Source organism: Bos grunniens, chromosome 2 (assembly GCF_055505025.1).
Source record: "Bos grunniens cultivar Pamir isolate PY7600 chromosome 2, Bosgru_T2T1.0, whole genome shotgun sequence".
Classification (NCBI taxonomy): Eukaryota; Metazoa; Chordata; class Mammalia; order Artiodactyla; family Bovidae; genus Bos; species Bos grunniens.
The window spans coordinates 23,909,610-23,931,769 of record NC_141166.1 but is presented as its reverse complement, the minus strand read 5'-3'; the positions used below and the strand labels follow the sequence as shown (position 1 = coordinate 23,931,769).

Sequence of the window (22,160 nt, the reverse complement as noted above, 5' to 3'; positions counted from 1 at the left end):
CTCAGCAGAGAAAGTCTTACCTGAAGATTTCCTTCAAAAGCTTTACTTGGTTGTCAGGGTATTTCTTTGCATTGGTTTCTTCAAGAAAAGCCCGTGCATAGGCCATTGGTCCGGCATTAACCTATTGGGGAGAAGAGAATTGGCTAAGAACGGTAATATCTCCTCCATGGAGTCCTCTCCATGGCTAGAAAGAGGCGCCTCCACCATGCGGCCCCCCTAATTCTCTCACATCCCCTTGTATCTGTCTTATCTGCTGTCTCTAGACCAGTCAGTGAGCGACTAGAGGACGCATCTGAACTCCACACTTCCTTGCCATCCTTCCTAAACTTCAGTCGTGTGGCCACCATGTCATGTTTTTGCTATATCCACAAATTCGGCAAGCACTGTTATTTTCTTAATAACTCTGAAAACTAGACTCATCTTTATTTACTTAAATACATTCAACATCTGTGAAGTCAAATGTTTGCTGGGCTAGTCACTTTTCCCCCTACAAACATTCAAGCAAACACACAGCTACTAATAAGAGACATTATGCAGTGGTCGTGATCTCGGCATCGCGCCGGGAACCACTGTTCTATCATGTCTCACTGGACAGTCTGGCAGATTCTGGTCCAGGGAGGGACTTTCTAGATTTGCTGGATGAAGGCACAATGCCAGGCCCTGGTCATGCTCACAAGCATGCATAGGCTCTCATTAGTGAAGGGGTTTGCATTCTTTAGAGCGTATGATCCTTGCCTATGACTGTGGGGCTGGAAGGAAGGAGGTGAAAGAAGGAGGAAGCTAAGGCTGTATTTGAGGCATATTCAGATGGCTTTGCTCACCAGCTGCTGCCCGTGTGGTAGACAGGACAGACCCTACAGAATACTTGTCTTAGTTTCTTCATATTCCTCTCAACCTTCCACTGCTCAGCCATGTGCTGAGGGAAGCTGTCCCATTTGGAGTGTAACAATGACTCTTTTGCCTTCTGGCTTTAAAGAAATTATTATCATTGAGTCAGCCATGGGGATACAGACAAGAGGTGGGCAGGGAAGAGGAGAGCCAGGTCAGCATCAAGATCAGTGGTACTGTTTTCCTTTGGCCTCAGCCTCCTGCATGGCTCCGTGTGGCACTGTTACTGGCCTGCCTTTATTTAAAATTTTAATACTTTGTTCAATCTGGTTTTGTGAAGTTACTTTTGATTTTTAGAAGTGGAGCATTAAAGTATTATTTTAGCTTGATTACTGAGTTTTTTGATGCTCCCTTAATTTTGTGCCCAAGGGAAATGCCTCGCTCACTGCACCCTAGTCTCAGCCCTGTCAGAGTATTTAGGCCCATGGCCTCCTCCTTGCAATTCCCCAGCAGAAACTGTGTGTGTCTATCATGAGTTGGTTCTCACCTCTCTCTCTTCTTCCAATAACTCTTCTCTCCCCTGAGTCTTAAGGTTTGGGGAGGGTGATAGTCCCTCAGTCTTATGCCCCAAGTGCCTGCCCTCTTTGGTTTTCCTAAATACTGCTTATACATTCTCAAAAGAGTCTATTTAATTATATTCTCTTCATTTCCTCACTGTGAACAGGCCATCTGCTTCCTCTCAGGACCTTGACATAAATACTGATGCACATTTATGAATGAATAAACATTTAAACATTTTTGTTTTTGAACAATTTTGTACGTCTGTTTCTGACAAATTTTAAAAAGCCATGCTAATTCATTCATTAATTCATTTGTTAGAATTTAGAATATAGAACACAGTTTATCCAGAGAAGATGGGAAAGGACAGTTGAAAAAAAAAAAGTTTTATTTTAGCTAAAACCTAAGAAAGATTTCCCCTAGGTGTTGGTACCTCCACAAGGAAACAACATTTTAAAGATTCAGATAAAGGTGTTGGATGGTATCAAAACCAGAAAAATGTCTCTCATACTCTTTGTCAAAGAATTCCAAGGGGCATCATTTTTGTACCAGGTTCCACTGACCGTGTGCATCTCAGCTCTGGGTGACGCTCACCTTTACACTGACACTGCCTTGGAGTTTGAGCTGCAGTCTGATCATGTCCACTTCTTCCATCGTGCAAAGCTGATTAAGCTCGGAAACTTTCTTGGACATCTCGTCAATCGCCACTTCAATGGGATTCAGTTCTGTGCTTGACTGGCTAACAACCTGTATCCTCTTCTTCACGTAGGGGAACAAGTGACTTGCTGCACAAAAGCAATACAAGAGCATTTCAAGGTCAAGGGCTAGTGAAAAGTCACGGGTTCCCCTGAAGATCAGGATGACCCTGAGTCTTTGCACTCAGAACATTCTATCCTGCATGTTCTCTATGTATGTGAGCCATTTTTCTCTATGTGCCGTGCTCTCACACACCTCTTACTTTTCTCCCAGCTACTTTTGCCTGGCATGTTCTTCCCCACTTCACTAGTGACATCTCCTCATTGCCAAGGCTGGACTAGACATTTAGAGTCTCTAAACACTGAAAAGACAATAGTTTCCACTACAACTTGTAGTTCAAAAAAAAAACTACATTGAGTCACAATAAAGCTGTGACTTAAGTAGATACTGAACAGCACATACTATGGGGCTTCCCCAGTGGCTCAGTGGTAAAGGATCTGTCTGCAATGCAGGGAATGCAGGTTGAGTCCCTGGATTGGGAAGATCCCCTGGAGAAGGAAATGGCCACCCACCCACTCCAGTATTCTTGCCTGGGAAATCCCATGGAGCCTTGTGGGGTCACAAAAGAGTTGGACGTGACTTAGTGATTAAACAACAACAAGCACAGACTATAATAGCTTTGTTCTAGTTTCTTTTTTTGTTACAAAAGTTCTGGTAAAGTTTACTGAAGATGACTGTTTTCTCATAGTTTGGATGTGACTGCTAGCCACGTACCTACTGCAAAACCCAGGATTGCTCACCTCTGAAGATGCCTTGGGTCTCATTCATTCAGATGCCTGTGTTTATTCCCCACGACCCGAGTCTGCCTTAAAGTCCTCTCTGGGGGGTTCCCATTTCATTTCTCATGCTGGGCTCACCTAAAATTCTTGCTTTGCTTGGCTCTTTTTCCTATCAGACAGTGAGCGCCTTGAAGGGATGAATTGTGTTTTATCTATTTGAATTCTCAGAACACTGTCCGACACCTATAGGCACTTACTGAATGTGGAAAGGATGACCAGCTCATAGAATAGATCTAGATAGTATGGAAGGGATGGTGGAGGAAAACCCTCTGCATCTGTTTCACAGATGAGAAACCTGAATTCCCAAGTGGTTTAGAATCTTTCCCCAAAGCACATACTTCTGAGAGCAGTTGACTCTGCAATAACTGAGGGTAGGTTCAGGGAGAGAGGAGAGGAATGCTCAGAGTGCCTTTCCCAAGACACCATGACCATCATCACTGGAAGATCTAAAGGGAAGCGGCGGATAAAGTCACTTTAACTCTATGACAGTTTCTGTTTTGGCTGACTTGTCAAGGGTCTCTTGTTTCCAGACAAGGGACAAGAGGAGGTCTGGGCTTCCTGGAACTCATTTCCAAGTTAGCACATGTTAGGTCCTTGTCTGCAAGATTGAGGGGCTTCCCAGGTGATGCTAGTGGTAAAGAATCTGCCTGCCAATGCAGGAGAGGTAAGAGATCTGGGTTCGACCCCTGGGTTAGGACGATCCCCTGGAGGAGGGCATGGCAACCCACTCCAGTATTCTTGCCTGGAGAATCACAGGGACAGAGGAGCCTGGCGGGCTACAGTCCACAGGGCTGCACAGAATTGGACCTGACTGAAGCGACTTAGCACGAATGCACGCACGCTGCAAAGACTGAAGTGTCTTGATTTCCTGAGTCCAGCCTAACCCAGGACCCTGCAGGGGGACGTGCACTTGGGGACCGGCACTTACTTGTCAGGACGGTCCTCCGTTTGCACTGCTCCTCCACGCCACCGTGCTTCTTGCCCGACAACGTGAAGGGCGTCTCAAAGACGAAGCGGTTGATATTGTGGTGCATTTCGAAGTCCGTCTTCCGGTCCTCTATTTCCTTTTCCTCAAAGAATGGCGTGACATAGGTCACCTGGATGTAGGCGTATTTTGGGTCCAAATCCTTGGGGTTCACCTGTTTTAACACATTGTGCTCAGAGAAAGAGTGGTGGGCCTGGGGTGCTCCTGGAAGAAAGGTGGGGAGCCCAGTACCCCTGCAGCTTGGTGTTCTGAGCCGTCCCTTTTCCCTTGGATGAAAATGGCCAATGACATCATCTGAGGGCTGGGTGAATGGAAACCACAGAAAGAGTAATTGGCTGGACTGTGGTCAAGCAGCCAGATGGTGACAGAGAACAAATCGGAGCCAGCTGTGCTAAGTCCCTGGGGCTCTGAAATAAAAGTACTTGGCTATGACATATTATTTAATCTTTTATTTTCTTTCTTTTCTGTATTCAATATCTTCATCTTTGGCTTGAATCAAGCGTGTTAAGAGTGGAAATACATCTCTTTTTCTCTCTACAATTAGCCATGTTACCTAGACTGGAGCCATGAGCTATGGGCTTGTAATGTGTTAGGAGGTTCCTCATTGGTTTAGAAGATTAACTGATAACCTGTCACGTGATTGCAAACATTTTTCTTTTCAATTTCTCGCCTTCTCTAATCTGCAATAAGTTATTCTATATAACTTTTAAAACTAACTCTGTTTTGGTGAGTAGCCTTGACAAATAGCATGGAAGAGAGGCGAAAGGTCCTCCCTGCTCCCTGCCTCTTTTCTAATGACTTCTTGAAGAGTTTTTAAACTTCTTCCAACTTTCTCCATCCATTCACCCATCCACTGCTTATCTAATTCAAGAGATTTGAGGAGGCTCGTGAATTAATTTGTAATGCTACTGTAGGATGGATATAAGTATAACCATTTTTACAGATTAAAAAATGGAGACTCAGAGTGACCAACCACCTTCTCCAGGATGGACCACCAGCTGCTAAGTGGTAGCACAGTGGAATGAAGACTCCAGTTGTTCTGACACCAAATTTGGCATTTCTCTCACCACTAGGAGCTGCCTCTACTTTCCATGTAGGAGGGCGACCATGATAGTGGTTTGAGTTCTGTCCTTCTTTATGGGGAAGGAGTTTGCACCTTTCAAGTTAAGAATGATGAACACATTTGTAACAACTTCCGCCCAGATTCAGAAATCTAATCTTCTATCCAGATCTTATATCCTTCTAAATACCAGCTTTGCAAAAGAGGAAAAGGATAAAAGACCTCTTTTGTAGCCCAACAGAGGCCAATACAATAGAGTACAAACCATCTTCTCTAGCTCCACCTTCTGTCACATTCTTCTATCCAAACTGTGCTTCAAAGACCTCCCATTCCTCAAACACACCTTCCCCTAAATACCCCCATCATTGCATGTGCTGGTTTCTCAGCTACCCTTTGCTTCCAGCAAATACCTTCTTACCTCACCTTACAATCCCCAGCTCAAACATCATGCCCTCTGTGAAGCGTCACCCAACCATGAATGAGGTGTTCAGGGAGCCCCAGCCCTGAGCTTTCCCTGTATGACTTGAAGGCGTAGACCGCGTCACCTGTGGTACCTCACTGCACTCTATTTAACCAGCTTTTCGCACACATCCTCCTTTTCCTAGCCCCGTGTGAACTGTGAGCTCTGGAAGGAAGAGACTGTTTGCCCCAGCTCCTAGTTCTGGGCCTGGAATGCAGTAGGTATTCAGTTAAGGTTCGCTAAATGAATCAAAGTGTATTAGAGAGATTCTGAGTAATCTCATTAGAGGATGTAAGTGTTTGCTTCCTGGAGCCGGGAGGAGGTTAGTTGGATGTTTGCAGCTTAGTACAATGGGATTGGCAAGTCTGGTACCGTCACAAGAGGGCAGATTTCCAAATTCTTATGACCCAGGAAGACCTCCATGACTGAATAAATAATTTCTTGCTATTTTCTCCCAGTCCATCATGGGGCCCAATTGCTTTAACCCTTTGGTTGCTATTCAAATGCAAACAAACCATGGGAGGGATGCAGGGGCTGGTAAGTTGTTTTTAAGATTATCTAAAAGCTACTCAAATACACATGTACAAAGTTTTTGACTCTCTCCCTCCCATCACCAGTCAACCAATAAACAAACAACCAAAAGAGCTTAGGTAGTTTACTTTGCATAGTCAGGCAAAAATTTAAAACTTTAATAAATGTAGTGAAGAAAAAAGGAAATCAGTTCTTTGCACCTGCACGAATATTCTCCTACCTTATTGGAGTCCTGGATTATCTTCACATTGTCTGCTCCGAATTTATCTGCATAGAGCTTGAGCAGCCTTTGAGAAATCTCAGAGAGACCTGTCAGCTTAGGCTCTTTATAAATATACTCTTTGCCTTCTTCTTCTTCAAAAAATCCCTACAGAAGACAGATAGTAAACCACCAATTTTACTAGAGAACTCCAACTGCAAGTCATGAGCTAAACAAAAACCATTTACTTAGATATTACAGCCAGTCTTTTGGTTGACATCCATGCCACAGGTTAGCTCCCTATAAAATTCACAATCAGAGAAAAATCAGGTGAAGAAAGCAAAATATCATATTAGAATCAGTCATTAATGCAAATATTCCCCAGTCAGACCAAAGAACCTCCAGAGGTACCTTCCACATGTTTTTCTCTATTAGTAGAAATCACTGGTAATCCCTGCTTGTATGTATTTTAGGGGAAGAATGCCCTCCTGTGGTAGTTTGGTGTAGAACACAAAGTCTGGAGTACTCGTATTTTTTTCAAGGAGCGGTATCATTTTTAATGAATAGTTCTGCAAGTCTTGGAAACTAGCATAGGAAAAACCATAGGGGCACATGAAGGGATCTAAACGGGTTGATCTCATCCCACATCCTTGGAGATGAAAAGCCGTAACAGAAATTACTTGTGTTACGCTCCCAAGTACTGCTACTTTAAAAATTATTTTATATTAATATTTCATGAGGGGCCCGATGGAACTCGGCTGTATGCAATTTCATCATTCAATTCACTTTACTGATAGATTGCTTACATTCTTGCAAAGCTAGACCTCATAAGATTGAAAGTAGTAAATTAACCATGTCATCATTTTTATGTCATAGGAGCAAGTAGGTTTTAAGCTCTGTTAATTTGTTTTGGGGAAGGGAAGATTCCTTTGAGAAAACGGGGACAGTCTTTATAATTCTTTCTCATTGAAGAGACACAGAAGCATTTTTTCCTATGGAAGACATGAGGCTTCAGATAACTGGAGAAAGTCTTCAGTTAAGAACCCGAGTGCATCTGGAATCTTCTGACTGCAGAGTTTACCCTAAGGAAGCAACTTAAAAAAAAAAAATAATAATTTTGTTGGCTGTGTTGGGTCTTTGTTGCTGCACGGGCTTTTCTCTAGTTGCGGAGAGCAGGGGCTGCTCTCTAGTTGCGATCACGGGCTTCTCATGGCGGTGGCTTCTCGTGTTGCGGAGCGTGGGCTCTAGGGCGTGCGGGCTTCAGTAGTTGCGGCAGATGGGCTCAGTAGCTGTGGCTCCCTGGCTCTAGAGCTCAGGCTCAGTTGTTGTGGCACATGGGTTTAGTTGCCCCGTGGCTTGTGGGTTCTTTCCAGATCAGGGATTGAATGGTGTCTCCTGCATTGGCAGGTGGATTCTTTACCACTGGGCCACTAGGCAAGCCCAGGAAATAACTTTTAAGGGCTGAGTGAAGATACTAGAGGTCACAAAATATCTCAGCTATACTTTTTTTTTTTGCTTGTTTTATATTTTTGACCATTAAAAACATACTCATTATATAAAAATTTGGGTAAAATATTCCGATGCTGGTTTTTTTCCCCCACAGCTAATGTGAGGTGATCTGAGAATACTGATCACAACTCACATCGGTATGGTGCTTTATACTCGCAAAGCGCTTTCACTGGTGTTTGACCATCACGAAGAGTATGCTGCTGCTGCTGAGTCACTCCAGTCGTGTCCAACTCTGCGCGACCCCATAGACGGCAGCCCACCAGGCTCCCCCGTCCCTGGGATTCTCCAGGCAAGAACACTGGAGTGGGCTGCCATTTCCTTCTCCAATGCATGAAAGTGAAAAGTGAAAGTGAAGTCGCTCAGTCGTGTCCGACTCTTTGCGACCCCATGGACTGCAGCCCACCAGGCTCCTCCGTCCATGGGATTTTCCAGGCAAGAGTACTGGAGTGGGGTGCCATTGACTTCTCTGCACGAAGAGTGTAATTGGTATCATAAATGGGCTGTAACTGACGACAAGGAACAAGGCACATTCACCAGCACAGTTCCTGTTAAGCAGGTAATCGCCTGTTTCCTTGCTGTTTCCCTGACCGACTCTGGGCTTTTTGGAGGCAGGAACGTGTCCTGTTCCGCACTGCATGTCCAGTGTTTAGCACTGGGCCTGGTCTTAAGAGAGACATCCCTGCCCGTTAGCTGAATGAATAAACAGATGAATGAGGCCGTTCTTAGAGAGCATGCATCTTAAAAGCATGTATTTGCACCAAGTATAGCTTGAAAAGATTCCATTGCTTTTGGTACAGGTGTTTTTATTGAACAATTTCTCTGAGAAATGTTCAAGACCAATACAGCAGATTGTGAGTACCTTGACTCCAGACTGCTAAAACAGTGATGTGTGATGTTAAAAGCAAGCAAAGCCTCTCATCATTCTTCGAGACTCTGTAGGGGTAGTGAGGTCTGACCCTATCCCACATGACTTCCAGCCTGCTAGGTTTTTTCCTGTTGATGCTTTATGGAGTTGTGTCTGATTCAAGGTCAGAAGTAAGTGACTAAAATTGACAGACTGACACAAAAGAGAACTGACTTCTGAGGCCGTCAACCAGAATCCCCACAGGGCAATAGCTCAAGCCACATTTACCGCTTCCATTTCAATGAGAAAAATGTTTCCAAATTTAAGGAAAAGATTTTTTCATCAAGGTGTGAAAACTAGCACAAAGAAACATTTTCACTGTGAATTTTTTCCCCCTAACAAATTTCTGAGTGCAGAGTTAGCAAAAAAGGAGTGGAAAGAACAGTATTGTCATTCCTATGACCTTTGTGCCCTTCGTCATGACCTGTGACTTTCTTTCATTCTTACGCCTTGGTCTGGAGGATGGGAAACAGTACAGACTTAGACTTAGGAGACCCTAAGGGCAGTGCCCAGCCTACTGGAGATTGTTGGCTATGATGAGCGTAATGACAGTAATAAAGGAAAACACTGTCAGAGCAATTTGAGTTCTGGCTAATATAAGGCAAGGCTTTCCTGGTGGCTCAGCGGCAAAGAATCCGCCTGCAATGGAGATACAGGTTTGATTCCTGGGTTGGGAAGATCCCTCAAAGAGGAAATGGCAACCCAGTCCAGTATTCTTGCTGAGAAAAGCTCATGGACAGAGGTGCCTCGTGGGTTACAGTCCATAGGGTCGCAGAGTCAGACAATACTGAGCACACACACATACACACAATACGAGGTAAATAGTTTAACTGAGTTTTGAGTGCTTAAAAATACACACTCAAGTTCTCTTGCTTGGGAATTACACTTTTCCTTATTGTAAATGGACTATTGATGCTTATTTTGATATTTTGGTAAGTGATTGATCAGAAAGAATTATGATTAGAATTAATCAATTTATAGAACATGGAGATACAAACCTATTGAGACGATTTTATAAAATGAATAGAAAGGAGCTGGTGTAGCAGAATACATGTTAATCTGCTGTCTGCCAGGCTTTGTGTAAGAGCTTATGGAGCCAGAGAAATGGCATCTCTGAAAATGGCTAGGATGTGAGCTTGCCTTTTATCCAAGGAAACCATCAAAGCAAAGCCCAGTGATGAACAGGAGACTATCTTAAGGAATTTTAATGCTCTGTGCATGAAATAATTGACTTATAAATAGGACCCAAGGTGAAGAAAACCTAGGGGAAGTTTCTCTTTTGCTTTTGCTCTGAAGTGATGAGAAAAGTGCATTTCAAAGCATCAGGAAATGTGACCTCTGCATTTCCCTAGCTAGGCTGACTTTTTAAAGTGTCATTTTACATGGCAACAACTCCCTGATCTGCCATGGTTAGGAATCGGCACGTGTCCAAGTTAAACATGGACTTTGAGTCAGTAGAGTTAAGATGCACAGATTATGAAATTTCAAAGCAACAGGTTATGATAAAAATATACGTCAACAAATTGACAACAAAAATCATCGGCTCCTTCTTAGATGTTTTGGTAGGTATTTCAGAATCCTGCAATAGCTCTAGATCATTACTGGGACATCACATGTAAGTGCCCCTGCTATTATATTCCACTGACTCAACGCTCACAGAGGAATGCATCCAAAGGGGAATCTCGTGTATAAAGATGGGTCAGAAAATCATAATAGGCTGAATACTAAGAAAAGAAAACTTCACAGGTGCAGAGAAATGGTTTCACAGAAATATGAACCCCAGTATATATATGTTTCTCAACGACTTTCATATAAGAGGGGAGCCAGAAGGGTATATCATACAGTGACATGAAGGTGATGGTTGTACCCAGTACAAATGCTCTTCCCTCCGAACCCCAACCCCCTTTTCTATCAAGATTTTAAAATGTATCTACACCCATGTAGGCATGATTGAGAATCACAGAATCAATCCTTTGATGAATAGAATCAAATTCCCCAGGCCTTTCACTCATTTCATCCCAGGGCCATCTCATGTTTTAAGTTATGCAATGAGTATTCACTTACTTGCTTTCATGCTAAATACCAGAGCCTAAGGATTTCATTGATTACAGTGGTTGTTTGATCACTACTGGCAATTCATTACTCTTAAAATGAATACTTCAGGGACACTTGGGGGGATGTTTCATGTAGTCAGCTCTGTGTAAAATTTCCATAGTCAATGATGCCAGGGTGTTGGATTACAAAAGTCATGCTATGCAAGACTTGCGTTTTTAAAGTTCTTGCTGCAAAAGAACAGTTGCCAAATTCTTTTCCAGGGTCTGGCTCATTGCAGACATAACATTACTCTAGTCAACCCTGTAAAGGGAAAGCACTGGTCTACAGGGGACACTGAAATATTTACACAAAGGCCTTTGTGGAGGCAACGAGTTGATCACATATTATATTCCCATAATCCTTGGAGCATGATTTGGAGACATCAGTTTGAATATTAAAAAGTGAATTTTACAGGGACATAAGGTACTGTGACGAAAAGGAAATTATGTCTGACCATGGGGATTATGCTAGTGAAATAGTCAAGATTTTCTCTTAGATCTTTAGCACCTTCATTCTGCACATGTTCGAGGAATGTGCCAATCTATTTGGTTATTTCTTTATCATCAAATATGAAGTGACGTGCATTGTCTGCTGCCATTGAACACAATAGTTCACGTGCTTCGTTTAGAGTCTGGGGACAGGTATCTGAATATCATTTGAACAATGGTGACTGAGGAGTCATCAAAGAGGCTGTTTATCACAATGACCTCCATTAGTTCTCCTTTGTTCAAAGGCAGCTGGGGTTTGAGTTTACAGAGCACCATGTTCAGGCATGTACTTGGGTCTGCAGATTTCACACGACATTTTGCTTTTTAAGCTCACTTTGACTTTCAAATCAAAGACAACTGAGAACACTAGCAGCATACAAAACATCAGGTGCACGGTCAGCACACTTTACTGAGAAATCTGCAAAAAGAACAAGGTTAGGACATTTGAAAGTAGCTCTCTCCCATCCTTCCCCTTTCCCCCCAAGTCTATTTAGTTAGAGGGGTTTTCAAGTATTCTTTTAGTAGGTGAGTTGAGGACCCATGACCCCAAATTTACAAATGAAGGTAGAAAATACTGATATGGTATGGATAGGGGAAGGGATTTAAAGAATTACAAAAAAGTATGTACTAGTCGGAGAAGCAGAGCTGTGGACAATGTGTGAATACTGAAAGAATTTGCCTTGCCAGCTGGGTTTCCCTGGTGGCTCAGACAGTAAAGAATTTGTCTTTAATGTAGGAGACCCGAGTTTGATTCCTGGGTGGGGAAGATCCCCTGGAAAAGGGAGTGGCTACCCACTCTAGTATTCTAGCCTGGAGAATTTCATGGACAGTGGAGCCTGATGGGCTACAGTCCCTGGGGCCACAAAGAGTCAGATGCAACAGAGCTATGAACACTTTCACTTCCAGTTCTTTTCAAAAGTAATTTTTTGAGCCACATGAAATTGCCATCTTTGTAAGTAAAAAATGGTTGAATATGGGAAAGTTCATACAGTTCAAAATAACAGGGAAAATCCTGTGTCACAAATCTCTAGGTGCTGCCATGTACTGCCTTTGGCTTGTCCTCCAATTTTTTTTACATAGGTTCTTTTTACATCTGAGGAGACTTAACCTGATTTACTGTAGTTTATCACTTATACTGGGAATTAATACCACTGCCTTTAAGAATGCTCAGAGTTCACTACTAAAGAGAGTCCTATTTCTCCACAATACTCATTTTATTTGGAAAAGGCATAGTCCTTTCAGGACCCCAGAAGATACCCACCAATGGCCATCACTACAGCTTTTGAAATTCTGCCCATTGATTTCTTCTTAATCAGCTGCAACTCTGGTGGCCTGAACTGAGCAGGCAAGTTCCAACAGTTAGTCTACTATCCATATATTTCAAACATGTGGTGCCCATGTTTCTCTGTGTGCGTATGTGTGTGTATGTAGCTTTTCATACTACACCGACCTCTGTGCTGAAAGATATTAGATACGAAAAGCAAAGTATACATTTTTGTAATTCAGATAACTGGAATAAACACAATTTAGTTCCAGAAATGCAGGATGACTCCAAAATGAATGGAAATGGGATTATCTTACCTTGGTACTGAACGATCATTTGCACAAAAAAGTTAGGGTTCAGTAAAACCATACAGAGGGAAGTGTGAGGCTTATTAGGGCATGCAAATGGAGAGAGGGAGAGAACTTACCACAGCCTGGAACAATCAAGACCAAAAGAAGAAAAAAGTAAACATCTGCATTAAAATCTCATTGGAAAGGAGCATAATTGTTTCGTTTCCACCTGTCTAGTAAACAGCATCTTAGACGTTGGTTGGAGAAACCATCAGGTAGGCATTCTGGTCTCCGTGACCAGAGAAAACTAACAGCAGTTCATTACTTTTCTTTGGAAAGATCGCCGAAACAGTTGTTGACTCAAATTTAGGTTTGCTGAACTCACATCTTATCTGTCACTTCTGTACTGCTCAGTTAGTTTGTGGCCATTCCTGGAAAACCCTTGTCTTTCTCCTACAATCCCTCAGCTCCCACATTCCCTTCCTGATGGGGTTTTCTGCCATTTTTCTTGTGAAGGTTTCATTAAGGTCAAGAGTTGTTTTTTGTTTACTGCTGGTTTGAAAGATCATGTCCTTTTCTTTCCTCCCCTCCTGCAGATTGCCACATTTTTCTCTCCCAATACACATTCTCACTTCAGATAGTTCAGATTCTTTTCCAGGGAATTCATAAATGTGTAAACTTAGCTTCTTTCTGTAGACTGTATACACAGTCCTGACGCTCCTGTGCAGTGGGGGAAATCTACGTTGGATTAATTTGTTTATGGTAAGTGGCTACACTTTTCTTTCCAGGGAGACAGCAGCTATCTTGACTAATTTAGATGTTAGTTTTTAAACCGCCTTTGGTGATTACAGGACAATGTATGTCTTCCAAAAGACTTCAGTGGTAAATGATCTAGAATAACCATGCTGAATTTGATGCTTTTGTCTGCAGCCTTAGAAGAGTCTGAGGAGGACAAGAAGCCATGTGAAACTGTGCTTTACATGAAGGGAGAAAAAAATGGAAGACTGCGGGGCTGAGAGTCATTCTAACTGTGAAAATAAAAGGATGGAATGATTCTCCATGAAAGTAAGAGTCTGAAATGTGAGTGCTGAAATACATTAAGGTTATAAGCCCTCCAGGAAAGAAACAGGATGGTCCCTGGGTTTATCCCACTTAAAGCATGGCTCAGAGACATTCATAATTAATATATAACATAAGTTCATTTTGCTTTTAGGCCAATGCTATGGCTAGCTAATATTTTCTATCTTGTTCATTATTTATGCAGTAAACTGAGAAAAATCACTTTGAAATGATATTGACCTCTAGTATAAGAAACAAAACAAGTAGATTACTTTCTGCGGAGAAGCAGTGATGGTTTGAAAGTAGGAGAAAAGAAAATGAATGATTTTAAAGTCAAGGGTTCATGGCTTTAATATGGTAGAGCCCTTAGGAACCTTTTATTTACTGGAATGCTATGGATTGCATTGCTTAAAAATATTCAATTAAATTTCACTTTCAAATATGATGCAAACCTGTATTTAGACGTTTTGGGGAGAATTGGAGGAGGGTGCTGAAGAAGAAGTGACTTCTTTCTTCAAGAAATTCAAAATCACTATTTTAACTCGATCTGTATTAGGACCCAAGGAGGGCTCTGCTCATTTATTTTTCAATTTAGTACATTTTTCTGGCCAAACACATAGACCCTCACACTTAGAGAAACACTCAAATATACCCAAACATATTCCTACCCTCACCCCACCCCCTGAGTCCTATGGCACATATACTTAGATGTCTTGTTAAGAATGAAAGACAGCAATCAACTACTCAACATTAAAGCTCATATTAGTAGGAAACTTACCTGCCCATAAAATGCCACACGGTAGTAGCGACCGAAGAGTCGCTTCTCTGAATTCACCACTTCTGCAACTTTCAGATATGACCGATGAATATCATAGTAAAGATCGGATAATTTCTGAAAACATGAAACAAAGGGTTTCATGAAGATGAAGCCAACATAAAAAATAGAAAATTGTAAGTAATTCTCTGGGGTAATGAAGGATATTTGAACTAACTCCTGGGTTTAGAACACCTACTTTGAAGTCTCTCTGCTTCTCAAAGACTGCAATGATGGGTTTGTTGACATCAGCGATGAGCTCATATCTCTCAGACTTCCAAAGAAACTCCACACACATGTACAGCTGCTCCACCAGGATATTCTGCAATTCCCCAAATGAAAATGCGATTTTACACAATGAAGACTGTGTCCCATCCCTGAAACTTGCTTCCAAAACTATTGCACTGTCAATCTTTTTCACAGTGGGATTTCTGCATCCCTCATCTTTGTGACTGGCAGTTACATCCATCCCGGGAGGTATAGTGGTGTCTTCTAGGATTCTTCTCTTTCCATAACATTATTAGTCCCTCAAACTTGCTAATTTAAATCTATGAAAAGTATTCAGATCTGTCAGGTTTTTTTTTTTTTTTTTTCCCATTCCTACAGTCACAGGCTTAGATCAGACTCCTGTTTCTTCACTCCCAGACACCATGAAATAGTTTGCAAGCTAAACTGTTTTCCCTCTCCAGTTTGCTCGTACTGGTCCTGTGTGTAGCTCTCTAGTAATCTTTCTTCCAAAGACATCAACCTGATCATGAGCTTGCCACTGTCCCAAACCTTTCCAGTGCCTATGAACTGCTGCCTAAACTCTCTAGCATGACATTGAAGGAGCTCCAGAATCAGGTACCAACCTCCCTTTCAGTGGCCCTCCCCTTCAGCACCTTGGCATGGACTTGGCACTTTGGCTGTACTAGATGGTACCACACCATTCTTAGGATGCTTTATAATTTCCATACTTTTGCCTGTGATGTTGCCGCTGCTCCTTTGAGAAACTTAGTTTCTCATCTGACACTTTTTAAATCCTAGCAAATGTCAAGACCCAGTGCAAAAGTCTGCAGAGCTTTTATTTATGTTCCATCATCTGCATTCTAATTATTGTCACGTTAAAAAGTATTCCCTTTTTAACTGCAGCTGTAGACGATGCCTAGATTTAGCTATTGGGTCTTAGAGTGGTTGCCCCCACCTTGAAGGATGTTTATCTTTCACAAGATTCTAAACTCTTCAAGAACTGGGATTATGCCTTATTATCTTTGTCTCCCCAAATAAATTTGCCTTATTTATCTTTGTCTCAATGTCTCACATATACTAAGAGCTTAATAAATGTTCAACTGAACCAAATTATATACTTTCTAAAGCAAGTGGATAATACTGCTGGAATGTTTTCAGTGTCTTTTCAGAAAAGATTTTAAACAGTTTGAAATAGTTAATGCAAATGTGTAGTTACATTTACTGTTTGCAACGTACATTCAATTAATGTACAGCCTTATGTACGATTTCTTTAACATGTCCCCCAAGATTTGTTTTCTGAATCCTTTTTTAAACCTATGTAATATTATGAATAAAAATTAGCTTTTGAAATATTTTATTTACTTGAGGAGGGGAGCTCTATTTTATTCACTTGAATTGTTGCTAAGTAACTCCTGATAGAAAGCTTCTTTTGAAAAACAGTAGTCTGCATACCAGGAGGTTTTCTGCAGAAACTAGTGAGACTTTCTGTTCAAGTCTCTTTGTTAATAAATTTTCCAGTGCACTAAAAAAAAGTGACCAGCTCAAAAAATTTTCAGCATTCCTTATCATATTTTATATTTTGTAGAAGAGCTGATTGCATAAATTTGGGTCCATCTTAGAGAATTAAAAGTTAGTTTAAATTTTCACTTTATCAGTGGAATTTGATATCTATGAATCTAGCTTAATTTTAGCTTGTATTTTATTTTGCCTAAGTCATGTTATAGGGTAACTTTGATTTTGGAATGAGATCTTCTCCTTCCTACTTAGTTTAATGTTACAATTCAATGTATCTTCTTACTTAATTACAATATATTCGATAATTTTCATCTAACCTCATTGTATGGCGTGTCTTGCATGCCAGAATCTTCTTTCATTTCCCCTTCTTCTTTAATATTTGGTGTAATGCTCAGAAAAGCTGGCCAGCCCATAGAGAACATGCCTTAAGAGGACAGAGGAAAATGGAACATTGTTATTTGAGCCAAATCCTGCTTGGATTAGATAGTGACTTTGTGTTACATGATGTTACATGTGGTGGTTATAATACTCATACATCAATGAGATAGTTAGATTATGACTGTTGATAAATACTCTGCCAGGAAACCAGTTTTCCCTTTTTTATAATTTTTGTATTGTTCTCAGCTGACCTGCTTTCTCTAAGGAGCTATTATGGGATTATGGACAGAACCAGGCTTGTGGATTGATGTACTTCAATGTTCTGGTTTAATTAGCTTTTTGGAGTCTGTATCCCTTGTTTGTTAAATCAGAGACATTAATATCTAATCTCAAGGATGTTGAAAGGATTCAAAGCATTAGTATTTGAGAAAATACCCAGTTATCATCACTGCCTTCTAAAGACAATACACAGTACTCACTAACTTTCACTCTTTTGCATTATTTAGAAAACTTCTCAAGATTTCTTAGCTTCATGGGCACCAAGACTAAGAAGGATGGAACTCTGCAGATGCATATGAAAATAGTTGATAATGAGCCATGTGTCCAGACAGGGGTCAGATCAGAACGTTAAAGGAATATGAGAGGTTAAGAGCACAGTCTGGAGTGACAGACCAGCCTTTGAACATGGCCCCATCACAAGCTAACCAGGGGGATCCGGGGCAGACTGCCTAACTTCTTTAGGTCCTATAAACAGGCAGGGATAACAGCATCTAACACACAGACTCCTTATTGGCAATTAATTGAGATATTTCCACAGCACAGAACTTAGTGCAGTTGCCTACCTTGGAGCAAGTGCATTTTAAGTTATAATTAATACTTTTGTGGATATTTACATTTTTAATAATCAGGTCATTGGCTATGTGACTAAATTATCACCCCAAAACATGCTAGAAATGATAATGATAATAATTATTGCAATTGAATCTTTGTATTAAAAATTCTACTTTCCAACATTTTATTAGCATTTTTCTTCGGTAATTAAATACATTAAAATATATGAGGATTGAATAGAGCAGGAAAAGCCATGACATAGTACTTCCTGGACGATGATGGTTGTTAGTACAACCGAAGAAGCTGTATTTTATGGAGTCACCTAAATTCACCTCTATAGTTGTTCTTCAATATCCACAGAGAATCGATTCCAGGACCCCCAGCAGATACTAAACTCTACAAATGGTGGTGGTCCAGTGGTTAAGACTCTGCATCCCCAATGCAAGGGGCCCTGGTTCGATTCTTGGTCGGGGACCCACATGCCACAACTAAAAGTTTGCATGCCGCAACTAAAGATCGCACATACCACAACTAAGACCCAACTCCACCAAACAAATGTTGGGCTTCCCAGATGGCTCAAACGGTAACGAATCTGCCTGCAATGCAGGAGACCTGGGTTTGATCCCTGGGTCAGGAAGATTCCCTGGAGAAGGGAATGGCTACCCACTGCAGTATTCTTGCCTGGAGAATTCCATGGACAGAGGAGCCTAGTAAAGATTCAGACATGATTGAGGGACTAACACTTCCTTTTCACAATGCTCAAGTCCTTTATTTTAAACGACATAGTAGGATGAGCCCTCTGTATCTGTGGATTCTCACTGATGGAGTGGTTGGTTGAATCTGCAGATCTGGAATTCCCACATGCAGAGGGCCAACTGTCTTCTTATCATGTGTACACTGTAGTGAAGGGACAGTTTACTTCTCTGACTTAGAAACATCACAACATAGAAACACATTGAAGACTTCAAATACATGCCAGTGAGCTTCAGATGTATGGCAACGAATACAAATATATGCTGCTGCTAAGTTGTTTCAGTCATGTCCGACTCTGTGCAACCCCATAGACGGCAGTCCACCAGGCTTCCCCGTCCCTGGGATTCTCCAGGCAAGAACACTGGAGTGGGTTGCCATTTCCTTCTCCAATGCATGAAAGTGAAAAGTGAAAGTGAAGTCGCTCAGTCATGTCCGACTCCTAGCGACCTCATGGACTGCAGCCCACCAGGCTCCTAAGTCCATGGGATTTTCCAGGCAAGAGTACTGGAGTGGGGTGCCATTGCCTTCTCCACACACACACACACACTGCTGCTGCTGCTGCTGCTAAGTTGCTTCAGTCGTGTCCGACTCTGTGTGACCCCATAGATGGCAGCCCACCAGGCTCCGCCATCCCTGGGATTCTCCAGGCAAGAACACTGGAGTGGGTTGCCATTTCCTTCTCCAATGCATGACAGTGAAAAGTGAAAGTGAAGTCGCTCAGTTGTGTCTGACTCTAGTGACCCCATGGACTGCAGCCTACCAGGCTTCTCCGTCCATGGGATTTTCCAGGCAAGAGTACTGGAGTGGGGTGCCATTGCCTTCTCCGAAATATATGCTAATGCATCATAAATAATCACCTTCAATATTTAAAGTTTATAAAACACATACAGTGGACCCTTAAACAACCCAGATTTGAACTGTATGGGTCTGCTTAAATGCAGATTTTTTAGTAAGTACATACTGCAGCACTGCACTGTCTGTGGTTGGTCAAATCAATGGATGTGGATATGCAGGGCCAACTGTAAAGTTATCCCCAGGGTTGGGTGTCCCAACCTTCTCATTGTCCAAAGGTCAATAGGTATATATATTTTTCTCAATGGATATATTATTCCAATATCATTATTGGTCTAAACATATTTAGATCTTTTTTGAATATTCAAGATTTAGACACGTTTTGGGCTACAAGTTCCCACAACTTCTCAAACTGACACCTAGTTTTATCAGGTTTCTCAAAATAACTTTTATGGAACTGTATGGTATCTGATTATGAAAAAAACAGATGAGGACGAAGGGCATGTTAAATAAAACAAGAATGGTTTTGATGACTTGCCTGTATAAATAGGAAGCATGAAACTGAGCAAGGAGACCCTTGAATTTTATCGTGGACATGAGTCATGAGGCCAAGTCTGGTGTCTTCTTCAAGGCCCTCAAACGAATGAGCATACTGTCTCAGAATTCACTTTGGTCATTTGGTTCAAATATCTTATTTGCAAAATCCACTGAAACTCTTTGGGAGATATATACGTATTTAAAAGAATAAGGGACCAAAAGAATTATGTTTCCAGAATGATACAACCAAAGTCCATTTCCCTTTTGTTTAGATATTTTAATCTAAACATTCAAATATTTGTTTCTCTTGTTCATACACTGAGTTTTCCATTTCATTTTGAAAGTTAAGAGAGTATTATGAGATAGATTGAAGTTCATAAACTGGGTTTGAACAGAATTTTACAAGGATACATTGTTGTTTTTTTTTACAAAGAATAATTCTTTGGTTATTATTACAAAATGTTTATCAGATGTTAAAGATGGAATATTTTTAATTAAAGGAAGATTATACTGTGAATTACTATACGTTATAAATTGTCAGAATCAATGTATACTTAAAGAAACTGAAACATGTAGATTATAGGCACAGTCCTGGTATGTGCGTGTACATGCTCAGTTGCTCAGTCGTGTCCGACTCTGTGGACCCATGTGACTGTAGCTTGCTAGGTTCTTCTGTCCATTGAATTTTCCAGGCAAGAATACTGGAGTGGGTTGCCACTTCCTACTTCAGGGGATCTTTCCAACTCAAGATTCAAACCTGCGTCTCCTGCATTGGCAGGCGGATTCTTTACCACAGAGTCACCTGGGAAGCCCACGGTCCTGTATACTATATTTATATGTCACTTTTCTGCACTCCTTATTTTGAATAAACAGTTTTATGACATTTCAACAATAAAATGGATTTCCCTTGCAATTTTAAACAATTCATCCATTTCAGAATAGAATCCCAAAGACAGTCTAGCATGCAAACTGATAACAAAACATGGCCATAATATTATATAAGATGCACTTCTGTTTGCTGAGAACTCTTGAGGTCCCTAAACTTCATAAAGTTTGATGATGGAATTTCTGAATGGTAAGAACTTTGGGTTTCGACAGAGTAAGTTATGTAGGTCCGAGACAGTTTTTGCTTTTGGGAATACATTTAAAAGTTTCATTGGCGTGAAACTGAATCAGGACATGGTTTCCTCTGCACCATGCCCTGGGGGTAAAGGAGCCCAGTTAAATCACTCACTTCCTCCACTGGGAGTTGTTAGTAATGGATTGCTATCACAAGGGTGGACATCCTCCAGGAGCAGGGATGGTACGCAAATCTTTTCCATTTTCCAGTAACCTATGGCAGTGCAAGATGAAGTTAGGACATTGTTACAAGTTTATGTTAATTCAAGCTTATGAAACTATGAATCGTTAACCAGTGAAGCCTTCTCATTTGGAACTAAGAAGTGGACCAGTTAGCCGGGTTGTGCATAAAATAAACACGATGATGACATGAAGAGAAAGGTAAAACTCAAAAGTACAGCGTCATTAGAAATATCTGTGAAAACTAACACTGCTAAAACATTGAGATTAATCAATTTAAAGCTAATAAATACATTGTATGTATTAGTTTATCTATCAGGTTTTGACATGTTGATTTCTCCCCACACGTGGTTGTCTTACCCCTTCTTTTCAGGTATTCTGCAATGAGGGCAGCTATATGGATATAACACATGGCCGCCTGTAAGAGAAAAGCAAATAGTGTGAGAGGAAGATTTTACCATCTATCTCATACTAAAGATTTTACTATCAGTCTAATTCAGACTAATCCTCCAAGGAAGGTCTGTATTCCAAATCAGAATATGCAGAGAAATCCTTTTCATGGTAGAACCAAAAGTAACAATCAATTAGATTTCCAAAAAGTACACCCTCAAGAATAAAGGGCATATTTGGGTTTTTTTTTTTTTTTTGGTTTGCTTTTCTTGATTTAGTTTCCAGGTGGGTGAATGAGCTGACTTGAAGAATTTTTCTATAGAATTATCTTCCTGCATTAATATCTATGTTTCTCCTCTTTCTCTAAACAGCATCTGGATATAAACTGGAAGTGAAAATTAGCTGTCTTCTTACTTTTTTTTTTTAACCTCCAGCCCTAGACCCCCTTAGAATTTCTGTCATCTTTAAATGGTAGCCTCAAGAGGCAGCAGTTGATGAAATAGTGTGACCTAATGTATCACGTATGCATTCTTTAACCAGATTATTTCAGTGACATTTTATTGCCCTTTAAAATCTATTGCAAAGCCCTAGAACATTGCTCAACACACACTAGATGCTGAGTGGCTGAAGAATCCAAATGACTTCAGCATTTCCTTTTGAAGTTTTGTGGAGAACTTCTCCACATTCAGGGTGATCCAAGGGAACTGGAGTCGCTCTTCTGTGTCCTCACCGAACTGCTATCCAGTGAGGCCTCTGCTCAGATCTACATCCATCCCAGAGCCCTTCACCTGCATTTAGAAGAATTACAGGTTTCTTGGACAAACTCATCTCTTCCCAAAGCGGGCAAAATTTTGGGAAC

General features: G+C 41.1%; 1 protein-coding gene across 22 annotated transcripts in view; it reads right to left on the bottom strand.

The window, feature by feature from the left end:
• DOCK10 (dedicator of cytokinesis 10) overlaps positions 1–22,160 on the bottom strand; it is a 304,405-nt gene that overhangs the window by 5,697 nt on the left and 276,548 nt on the right. For 18 of the 22 annotated variants that reach the window (XR_015150936.1, XR_015150940.1, XM_086365856.1 and 15 more), the window contains 9 exons: positions 21,272–21,329; positions 20,847–20,945; positions 16,639–16,745; positions 14,778–14,900; positions 14,543–14,656; positions 6,178–6,324; positions 3,850–4,060; positions 1,981–2,171; positions 21–121 (listed from right to left, as the gene is read on the bottom strand). Coding sequence is in view for 18 of the 22 variants with exons in the window: in XM_086365856.1 (XP_086221982.1) it covers positions 21–121; positions 1,981–2,171; positions 3,850–4,060; positions 6,178–6,324; positions 14,543–14,656; positions 14,778–14,900; positions 16,639–16,745; positions 20,847–20,945; positions 21,272–21,329 (1,151 nt within the window). In the remaining 4 variants the exon portion in view is untranslated. Of the gene's footprint in view, positions 1–20; positions 122–1,980; positions 2,172–3,849; positions 4,061–6,177; positions 6,325–14,542; positions 14,657–14,777; positions 14,901–16,638; positions 16,746–20,846; positions 20,946–21,271; positions 21,330–22,160 lie in introns of those variants that run through there. The other 4 variants (XR_015150938.1, XM_086365921.1, XM_086365958.1 and 1 more) reach the window with 2 other exon arrangements.